We start from the raw sequence: 11,557 nt of genomic DNA, 5'->3' as shown, positions 1-11,557 counted from the left end.
GAATATCTTCGAGCACTCGCGTGTTCTTCGCGGTTTCAACAACAATTTTCAACGTTTCCGTGCAGATCGTTCGAAGGTTCGAAGAATCGTGATTGAATATCGAACGGTCCTTGCGTGTGTGATATTTCCGTACAGCGCGGCTTCTTTGACGCGTAGACCGAGAAAACGATTTTGTAAAAATTTATTGTACACCGTTCGCGCGTAAATAAAACTAACTCCACGTGTAAAGTTCAGACGTTATTCGTGGACGCCGATGTATTGTAACGTTCCGAACGTGTAAGCAACCGACAGCTAATAATAAATTCTCTCAGCTTCTTCTACTTATTACCAGCCAGCTATTTTTCAAATACCGGGGAAAGGATATCGCTTTTCGTCGGTACTAGAAAAAAAAAACTACTCTTTGCCATTTGGATCGATAATGTACATTGAATTCGCTTCCGGACACGGAATCCTCCGAGCGCCTCGAGCGAAGTAACGATTCGTAGATACGAACAGCTACGGTGCTCTCTGAAAAGGTGTTGCTGATTCTATTCGCGATGCAAAGATTGGCACCAGGCAATTGGTTGGCAGGAAACAGCTGCTCCGCCTACTACGCGCCGTTTCAGTCGAGCCAATTTGCATACCGTTCGAATCTACGCGCTTCTTCCCGCTCGCGAACCGATCGAAATTATTTTTCACCGAGAAATTGATTAAGGTGGTAATTTCCCTCTTGACGATGTCACGGGGCGTCCTTGCTACGAAACGAAGCCAATTCTCGACGCGAACTCTCGATCGATCTGTACGGAGATAGCTCGCGAATCGATGGTGAACCTGGTGTTTCGAACGAAGTGAATCCAGATTGGTTGCAAAGAAGGACCATTTTCTTTCGAACGAAATCGCGTGTGGAGTCGAGATCGATTCGCGATTCGCGAGCACCCGGCGCTCGTCTAAGACAAACGAGATTAACTTAATTTCCTCTCGAATGCGCGTGTACGTATATGTTTCATGTCTGTGTGTATGTATGTACGTGTGTGTATGTGTATTATCTACATATGTACACAGGACAAACACAGAAGCGTACGGTGTAAGAAGGTTGTGTGTAAAGAGCGTGTGTGGTTCGTTATAGCGACGTTAATTAATTAGCGGATGGCTCGAGATCTGTACACGCCTCGGGGATTGTTTCCGACTTTGTCCGCTTCTCGGTTGTTCCTCGGACAACGCATTGTTGCTCCCGAGAATGCTACGGGTTCGTCGACGTTAACTGACGTTACTTTTCTACACGTTGACGGACGCAACGAATTTCGATATTGTTAGTTTTCTTTAACTTTTCTTTGAAGGGGATGAATTTCACGGCACGGTCGCTCTGTTGTATTTTAATTCTTTTCCCTGGTTTATTTTACGAAAGATTACCTCGTACATTGCGTCAACAAATATTCTACGTTTGCAACAATTCCGAAAATATATTAAATCCTACACCAATAAAATGTCACAACTGTGCTCAGAGGGGTTAAAATCATCGATTCGTCGAGAAAACAAATTGGAGAAATTAACAAGGGAAGGAATCGTTTAATTCCTGGTAGAATTGTACGTAGAAATAATTTGTTTCTGTAAAAGACACCGAATAAGTTACCTTTACACGTTACGGATAAAAATTGAATATTTCGGTAGGCGAGTCTCCATCGATCCTTCTACCGGTTCGATGCGTTGTAAGTAGACAGGTCCGAGAATTTGGGGAGAGTTAACGTCGTCGTTGCAATCTCGTTACTTTCCAGATTCTTGGACGAACGCGTCCAAGGCGTTCGTAGAGCAAGTTCTCGAAGTTGGTGATGGCAAAATGAAAGCCAAAGACTCGAGAAGCGATCGACACTGCAAGACGATGTTCGCGGAAGCCGTCCAGGGTACACCGAGGCGTGAACAGTCCGAACCGACTACTGGTAACCGTAAATAACGTATGCGTCTTCTCTTATGCTCAGGGCCTAGGTACGGGCGTTAACGCTACGAGATTAGAAGGGGGATGATGAGTCGGTACCGCGAAAAATAGACACGGACGTGGCCGTGTTTCTGGAAGTGTACGAGCTCTGCCTTGTCGCGCGTAAGGCGATACGCGAAAAGAAAAATGCTAACATGTCTTTTGCTATTTCACCCGGAAGCGTCCTCCTCCTCCTCCCCTGGTGCCTCGATCTTCCCCGTTTCTCACCGAGCCCCGTACTCTGCTGCCGTATTTCCTTTGCGAGCGGGGGCAACGATTCTCGAGAGAGCACGGTTCTCGGATTCCACGCGAAAGTCGAGGTAGAACGGTCGCTTCGGTCAAGATACTTCCGACATTCCTCTTCGAAACGCTTCGCGGAAACGTCCCCGGGATCGTCGAGGATCGAGGATCCCGTTGAACCGTTCCGTCGAAACGTTTTCGTGATCGGACGTGTCGAATCGATGCCACGAGGATGTCGCGTCTCTCTTCGTCCCCTATCGTAAATTCGGTTCGATTCGAGGCGAGTTTTCCAGCGATACGATCGACCGTGAAACGTTTCGACGAGCTACGGATCGATCCCGATTCGCTAGGAAGAAAAACGGTTCTCTAATTACCTAGATATTCTGCCGAGTACGAGTGCAGGTCCTTTCGCGGGGAGGAACGTCTCCCTGCGAAGAGTCTCGGTGGTAGCTGGCGAACGGTTCGGTTGTTCCAAAGGATAATTCCGTGGCAGATCCTTACGAGTCGAAACGAGTCCTCCGTTAAGTTTTCTCTTGGTTCCTCTTGCCCTGACTGCCTGGGGCCCAGGGTCACAACGAATGATAATCGCCCAGCACGAGGCCGCTGTGATAACCTCCGTGCGACGTGGCCATTCCCATGGAACCCATACCTTGGTAAGCCCCCATTCCCATGCCGTTCATCGACATGGTGTTCATCGTGTTGACGCTCTGCATCGTGTTCGGGAGCATCGTCGACGGACCCATCGGACTCAACCCACCCACCGAAGGAGCTATGGCACCCATCTGCATCGACGTGGCCGTGTGCGGAAGCGACTTCTGGAGGTCGACGGAAGTCGGTGTACCGATCAGGTAGTCCTGGAATAGAAAACACCCGACTATTCGAACATCAAGACCGTTAAGAGCACGACGGTGATCGATAAAAGGCTTCCGATAATCGTAGTAGGTGTAGGCGGACCGGTGTTAAAAAGGTGACCGATTTCGTACGTTTCGTCGATACGTACTGATCCGGAACGTTTCGAACAAACCTTGCCAGAAATTACAATAGCCACCAAGTGTCCAACAGCTTGTTCTAAAATCTAGAAATCGCTTCGGAAGCTCGTGGACTTCGATCAGCAAAATCCCTCCACCAGGAGCGGAATCCCTCCACGCCGTACCAAATTACGCAAACGATTCACTATACCTGTGGACTATAGTACTGCATATAGTCCAACTGGCTCTTCTGCTGGGCGCAGCTGGGTGGTGGCGGCGGCAAGGTCGCCGTGGGATGTACCAAGCCGTGAGTACCGTGAGCACCGACCTGGAGATGATGTTGCAGCTGATGATGAAGGTTTCGCTTGTCGTCGCCGCTCTCGCTGCTGGTGTCGTGGTGTTGCATGTGGTGCGTCGGCGTGTGAGGATGGCTCAAGGTCGGCCCGTGGCCTTGGTGGTACGAGTGAGGACTGGAAACGGACACCGGGGGCGGAAGCTGGTACATGCCCGATGTTTGCTGGTGCTCCACCATCTGCTGTTGTTGCTGCTGTTGTTGGACCGCGCACGCCGAGGGTTGCTGTTGCTGTTGCTGTTGCTGACCCACCGCCTGCCTCTTCGCCTCGTCCCCGCTCTCGCTGCTCGAATCACCGAGTCCTCCGCCGTGGGACTTGTCCTCCCTCTGACCGCTGCGACAGAACGCGTTCAATACGTTTAATCCACGATGCTCCCATCGAATTCGAAACAACTTTGAATTAACAATTACATCGTACGCGATATTACCGAAGAGGGCCCGAAGAGGGCCCGACGAGAATCTTTAAACGCGACACCGTTATATTCGAACCACGCTTGCGTCTAACATCGGTCGGTTCGTCTCTCCAATCGCTCGACCGTAACGATCGACCTGAGAATCTCGTTGTCGCAAGCTCCGCTCTGTCCCTGACACTGGTTCGCGAGCCACTAAACGTACACCAGGAACGGTAAACACAAAACGCAATTACGAGAAGGAACTTTTACGATAATCCTCGGAGCGTTTTACCGTTCCTTATCGATCCGAGGTTCGTCCTCTCGTTACCGCTAACGATACGTGTGGGCCAGCCACGCGGCTGTATTCCAATTAATATACCGAGGCGATCGTCTGGGCGCAGCTTATTCGCACTTTCGTAATTCCTTGTATCCAACGGCCTGCGGTCCGTCGTATGCGCGGTCGGTCCGCGCGCACGGAACGAGCCTAATATAATTACGGAACGAAACACAGCAGCGCGCGCGCACCCGGCGGGACTCGCGCGCAGGCGCGAAGGTGATCGGCAGCGCCTCGAAGCGGAAGAGGATAGGGGCTCGGAATAATATCGGGTAAGATAATACCAGCGCCGATGCGTAAACTACCGAGAGAAGAGGGTACGCGTTACGTTGCGCTTCTACTTCGGTACTTGTGAATTAAGGGTGGACGCGAGCGTCGGGGAGGAACCGAGTAAAACCGACGGAAGAATAGGAATATAAAGCGGAGAAACGGGGGAGGAACGGGGGGGAGACACTCTCGGGCGTCTCGTAAACTCAATTTAGCGGGCTGGACCTCCTCGAAGTCGAAGCACGTGGGACCGGACGAAGGCCCCCGCGCCTCGCTCCCTCGCTCCCTCCCTCCCTCGCTCTCTGACCGCTCTCTGACCGCTCTCCGCCTCCTCCTCTACCCACCCGCCCCTCCCTCCCTCCCTCTCTCGGTCCACGTTCTGCGTCCAGGTACGAGCAATCGTTAAGCGCTTGTTTTACAAGTCGTTTAGACGTGCCCGCCGCGATACGGCACCGTCCGCCGCAAGTGCCGCGACACTTGTCTACGGGGTGTTTTCGAGAACCGGTCCTCTCCCACCCCCGTTCGCTCGACCCGAAACGCTACCGAGCTGATAACGGAGACGGACGCGATTCCTGCTCGTCCCTACCCTTTCGACCCGGAATACTCTCCCCGTACCCCGATTACGGCACGTGAAAGAACAATCCGGTAACTTGTTTCACCGGGTATCGTCCTCACGACGTTCTTACGATTCGAATTTCCAAATCTACGATTACAAATTATTTATTCGACGAATATTCTTCCTCGTTTCGCACCGCGATCTATAATATTCTAAACAGTTTCGTGCGTCACGGGACCGCTTCCTCGTAGGTTCGAAACTTCGCCGTCTACCGTGTAAAATTCGACGTCTTCTTTCAACGATGGTAACCGATCCACCAGCAACCGATAATGGAAGATCGGGGAAACGGTGCCTGGAAGGAAGAATCTCCTCCGAGCTCTGTCGCGAAATTATCGCTGCCAGGATCACACCAAGTGGCACCAAAAAAGGATCTCGAGAAAAAATCGACGACTCTCGCCGAGGGTGATCCTTCGAGAGAAAGGAGAAGGGGGGGGGGGGTGTGCGCGCGGGGGGAAGTGGGAGACTAGTCCCACCGAGGCAACGATAAATCCGTTCGGCAGGTGAAAATCTCGTTCCGGCGTTCAGCCCGGTTGCAGGGGAGTCCGTTCTCGTCCCGGGACAAGAATTATTTCCACGAGACGCGATGCAACAGATCCCACACGTGGAACGACGTAGTTCCGAGGCAAGGACAAGGTGGATAAGCTTGTTTCCACCGGTACTTTCCGCGCCACCCGTTGGATGCCAGGGTCCATAACCTCGACGAGGTGTCCCCAGGTATGCCTTATCCGAGCCGAGATCGCGCAGTAAATTTATCCGCGTTGCACCGCGGCCACGAAAGAACGGAATCTTTCGGGCATTATTATTTTCATTAGGATTTGTGACTCATCGCGCGTAGGAGACATTTATTCGGTGGACCCCGTTCACCGTGACACCTACCGCTCCGCCAACTTGGATCGACGTGTTCTATCTACCCCCACACACGCACACCGCCCTTGGAATTGTTCTCGGTGATAACAGTGGACGGAACATTGTTCCGACACACACCGGTGGTGGTCGTTCGGTGAACAAATCGATGCTAATTTTAAACCGTGCGATCCACTTGTCGCGATCGAATCGATTTTGCTTTATACTGGGTGGAACGGAATCTCTCCTGCGTTATCGTTACGCGATTATTAATTTTTTTGTATACTATCCCGGTTCGATGTACACGCGGCGGAAACCTTTTCGAGAGTATCCTCGATAGTCGTTCGCGACGTAAACAGTAAAAATAAAACGCGGTAAATTAATCTCTAATGTATTATATTTCGTAATTGAAACAAGCGAGGCCGTAATAGAAATTCCTTCGCCGTATTTTTAAGCGGAAAAATTTCAATTAACCACCGACGACGACCATCAATTCCGTAAGAACGTAAACAAACTTCAAGATCGAGAGGCGGATAATTTTTATCGCTCTTCTTCTTAATTATTTTCTCGTTTGAAAAATATGCGACACGATGCCAACGGCAACAACAACAACAACAACAACAACAACGCAACAACTGCAAAGTGGCCCGAAAAACGTGGTCTGCGATTTTATGGCATCGGCATGGCCGTCGGTTTAAACGGCGCGGAGATAATGATCGAAGGCGCGGCTCGTTTTATTAATCGGCCAGTTCGTAAATAAGCTTCGCTTCGAAATTCCATAGGGTACCCCCACTCGTGGCGAAGATCGATTCGTTCGCTCTCTCGGAAACTGAAAACGGCCAGAAACGGTTTCGACGTGGGACCGTCGTCGTGAGACAGATTCTATCTTACAAAACGAGAAACAACGTCCGAGATGCATCCTCAAAACTGCCTTCGAGCCACGGGATCCCCGAGCAGTGCAACCTTCCATGTTAAAACGAGTGATCTATGATAGTTGACCGTTCGAGTCGCGGCAACAAGTTGAAGCCCGTAGCGGGAAAATTATACGTATTTGGATAAAGAAACTAAAACCGAATTCCAAGTATTCGAACGTAACGCGACGCGACGCTGTTCGCAGTGGAGCTGTGGTCTCGCACGGATCCTTCATCGGGACGAATCGTCTCGTGGAATTCATTTGAGAAAAATGTGATTACCGAGTACCACAGCGACGAACCCTGACCCCGCTCGTTTGCGAGAGGGCGATATCGTGCGGTGGCTCGAATAAAGTGTGCGACAACGCAGGGGCGACAGAGCCGATATAATCCGATTTTACGAGGCGGCCACGAGAGAAAAAGATTCAAGGGGAAAGAGAACGAAGGGTGGGAGGGAGCGAGAGGGAGATCCTATCTCGACCCCGTGCTGCTCTCTCCCGGCCGATATAAACTTAGACGCGAATTAGTGGAATCGCGCAAGCCGATACCATCTCATTTCGGTCGCCGTGGCGAGCAACGCCATAGGAAATTTATCGGGAAATTAAATTACGAATTATGCTAATCTCGCCGGACGACCCTTCCCTCTGTCCGTCTACTCGACGCGCGAACGAAATACGCCGCGCGAACGCGGCGGTTGTCGTTCGACGTTGCTGTTCACGACAGAAACGATCGGCCGGGAGAATCGCTATGGTGCTCGACGCCGTCTTTTGTTTATAATGTATCCCGTAGGGTTTTCGTATTACACGCGAGATGTCGCGCGAAACAGCGCCACCCACCGCCACCTTCGGGATATCTCTCGTCGTCGGACGATGAAAGACGATGCCCTCGAATGTGGTGCAATAACATGAATTGCGACAAACTGTCCCGGTGCACGACACGTCTCGGGACGTTATTAATTTCCACGAACGCGTCGAACGATTCACGGACCGCGGGGCGTGGACGATTTCGTCTCGTTTCTTATTCCTCCCGTACGACGTTTATCGGCCGCGTGAATTTTTAGACGATGTTTCTTCCGGTTGGCGCGATTCTCGACGACGATCTTTCGCGATTCGCTCGATTACCAGCCAGTCGGAAAGGAATTTCGAGGGCGTCAGACGTAATGTCGCGTTTTCAACGATCGTCAGCGTGGCGTCTCGCGCGATCGCGAGCGCGAGCGCGAGAGACACGCGTGGAACATACACACCCGTAGATTCCTCTGCCTCGAGTCTGGAAGAGGGAGTGGGAGGGGAGGAGAGAGAGAGAGAGAGAGAGAGAGAGAGAGAGAGAGAGAGAGAAGCGGCCGGTGGAAAGCCGGCTAAAAGCCGAGCCAAGAGATCTGAGATTTCGGGCTTCTATTCTGGTCGGAGATGCGATCCGATTGCGCTCGTCGTCGCGTTAGAAACGCGAGACAATATTATTAGACTCGTTAGAAAAACGAGAAAAAGAAACGGAAACCCTGCGGCGTCGAAACGACTCCTCGCTATCGAGATCTTAATTGACGCTGGAGGCGAAAATTGTACGTCGATAAATATTGCGAAGAGAACGATTCAACTAACGTTACTCGACAACATACGTTTTAATTGTAATACTCCAAGGACTAAATCTTGGACAAAAAACACACTATACGCTACACGATCGTTTACTGTACAAAGTTAGCTACGTATATTGAATTCTGTAGCGCTCAAAAATTCCCTAATTTTCGTTTCGCTTAGAAACACAAAAGACTCATCGCAATAGTACCAAACCAGTTTACCTTCGAGGGCAAATCTTTTCTTAATCGGTCGCAAGTAATTCCGGAAAGTACACGGCGAACCCGAAGATGCAAACTTGACTTCCTCGTGGTACTTTCGTGAGATTATCTGCGAATTAAAGGGGCACGGGTATTATCCGTGAAAGAGGCCCGTTCCCTCGGAACAGAGGAGCCGATGGCTGCGGATTACCCGAGGCAGCCGAGAAGGCAGGAAGGCAAACTCCTCCGCGGACGAAGGGGCCCACGGACGTAGAGCAAATTGAAAATCGGTTGGCTAGTTTGTCGGGAAACGCAGAGAGGATTTTCCCAAGTATACCGTGGGCCCCTGTAGCTCGCGCAGCCTCCTCCCTTTCCTCTCTATCCAGTCTGCTCGGCAGGTGAGCACGTCGAGGAAGCGTAGAAGAAGGGACTTCGCCGGCAGCTGATTCCATAAGCAGATAGGAAAGAATTTCTTCGGCCTAAAATAATGGGGATGCAGCCTACCGTGTACACACCGCCTCTGTTTACAAACTTCGGCTCACCTCTCTCTCTACGGTCAAACCGAATGTCCAGCTTTTTTTTTCTTCTACCTGCCCCCTCCTCCTAACCTCCCCAGCTACTTCCCTACCGTCGAATCCGCTGGTCGCGCAATTTCACGGGAAAACTCTTCCCCCGTCGTTCCTTTCCCAACTTCTCCGGTGTCTGTTTCTCTCCGAGTGTATAAAAATAACAACGCGCGAGAAGCAACGTCTTCGAACGACCGGGAAACGGTTCCTCCTCCTCCCCCTCCCCCTCCCTCTCCCTCCTGAGCGCGAGTCACTGCTCGACATTGGAAACGACGAAGACCACGTGACTTTCGAAAGCAAATAGATCTTTCTCTTGGTCCCCACGGCCCGTTATATATTCGTTTCGCGATCTATCGATGTGATTCGCGACCCGTAGTTCGAGAAACGTTCATGTACGAAGCAGCTGTAATCTCGCGGCGTCGAGACCTCGCATTCCGTGGTTTCCGTAAAAGTAATCGATGGAAAAGATGGTCGCGAGTGTGTATCGTAAATTGGCGCTTCGGTTTCAGAGTTAACATTGCCCGTCGATCGAGCGGTAATTCACCATTATTAAGTACGCGATAGAGCGATAAAATCGCGGCAGGTAAACTCAGAAGTCTTTCGTCGAATCGCAGGACCAAAGCGTTAAAACGCTTTCGGTGTACCGGAATTCTTTAATCCGGATTACTTTGAACCTGCCACTCGGTAGTCTTCCTCGTCTATACGAGACCGCGTTACGCGAACCAACGAATCCGTCTGTCGTCTATTCTTCAGCTTCACATTTCACGAACGGAAATACCAGAGAAATTTTCATATCGCGCGTGAGAACTCGATCAACGATCGTGTCGACGATCGGTCGATCGATCGATCCGTTCGCGCGATACAGATTCAATCTAGCCGGAGATACGGTGGCGGAACACCCAACGCGCGTCCTTTATTTCATTAGAATATATGCAAATCGATCATCGACGCGACGAAGAATCCAGATAAGCCGAATCGGCGCTACTTGTCGGAAGATTTACGATAACCGAATTAACTTTTTTTTTTTTTTCGTAGAACTCGCGCGGATCGAGTCTTTCGCGGAAATAACCGTATCCGACGCCCGATTCCGTGTAAATCGAGTCGGCGGTGAACAACGTGCGATAATATTTCTCAAAAATAACTCGTGTCTTAACGTGCCGTTGACCACTCGGTAGCGTGTAATTTAACGAACGTTTCGGGCGACGATTCTAAATTCTCTCGACAACGTTTCAATACCCACGCGATAGAGAGGTTATTCAAACACGAGGATTCCTGTCGGTGAAAACATCGGAGACGCCGAATGTATTAATTTGTCTCGATCGGTGCCAAGCGACGGAAGGATCCTCAAAGCACCCTTATGTCCCCGATTGAACGTACTAATTCCAAGCTCGTCGTTCGAAACGGAATCCCCCGCGCCCGTTAAGATGAACGACGCGATAATTACGAAGGTAACACGGATAACGAAACGAAAGACGAATAGCCGGCAGAGTTCAAGCGGAAGAGTTATCGACCTCTAGGTGGCGGTTGCATCGAAGTCCGCGGCGCAAAATGAATGGCGCTTTTATCCGACGGATCGACTTGTTTCGACGGGAATAATCGCACGGAAGAATGCGCTTACAGGGTGGTTGCCAGAAAATCCACGTTTTCATGCCAAATTCTGCGCGGCGCGTAGTTTCTGCCCGTTGGAAGAAACGACGACAAACGTTCGATCGTAAATTTCGCCGAGGATCCAAGAACGCTCCTCGAAACCGCGCACGCGTGCATACCAGTTGGGCACCCCGATAGTTCATTAGACGCCGCCGACTGCATTACGAATATCATAAAGCTCCCTTTGATTTTCGTCCTCTCCCCACTCCGGAGATTTCCGCAAAAACCGCCCAGTCTTATTTAGAGATCACACACCAGCGATACGTATTACCATAAATTGGAAACGCGAGAGGCGAGCGCGCAGCCGGTGCACAGGACTCTCTCTCTCTCTCTCTCTCTCTCTCTCACTCACTCTTTCTCTCTCCGCTTCTAAGTTATTGGCCCTGGAAGAGAATAAATCCTGCCGCGGCTGCGATTCACACCAGAGCCACCTCTATTTGCACCGTCTTTTCTACAATCTATTAAAGCGACGGGGGCGCCACCCCGCGTTCTCCGTTATGACCGTATTTCTCGACGCTTCTATAAACCCGCGATCCTCGTAAAATGCGGCTAATACCGTGCAATAAAATTCGTGGTCAAGGACTGTTAGGATGAGTTACGCGCAAACAGGAACGACGCCGCGTTGCGCTCCCTTTGACTGCGATGCGTAACAAGCATATTTCGGACAACGCTCTTTCCGTTGTGACTCCCGCGTGAGACACGGCT

The 11,557-nt window shown here is 50.9% G+C and overlaps 1 protein-coding gene across 3 annotated transcripts in view; it reads right to left on the bottom strand.

Moving 5' to 3' along the window:
• Positions 1–2,620: 2,620 nt before the first annotated feature.
• Positions 2,621–11,557, bottom strand: part of So (SIX homeobox 1 protein sine oculis) — a 32,317-nt gene continuing 23,380 nt past the window's right edge. For 2 of the 3 annotated variants that reach the window (XM_076309332.1, XM_076309333.1), the window contains exons 4-5: positions 3,368–3,842; positions 2,621–3,042 (exon numbers count right to left, since the gene is read on the bottom strand). In XM_076309332.1, coding sequence (XP_076165447.1) covers positions 2,758–3,042; positions 3,368–3,842 — 760 coding nt within the window. In that variant the 3' untranslated portion in view covers positions 2,621–2,757. The remainder of the gene's footprint in view (positions 3,043–3,367; positions 3,843–11,557) is intronic. The other variant, XM_076309334.1, reaches the window with a different exon arrangement.

Source organism: Ptiloglossa arizonensis, chromosome 4 (genome assembly GCF_051014685.1).
Source record: "Ptiloglossa arizonensis isolate GNS036 chromosome 4, iyPtiAriz1_principal, whole genome shotgun sequence".
NCBI lineage: Eukaryota > Metazoa > Arthropoda > Insecta > Hymenoptera > Colletidae > Ptiloglossa > Ptiloglossa arizonensis.
Note: the sequence above shows the minus strand (reverse complement) of the source record. Positions and strands in the feature narration are given on the sequence as shown.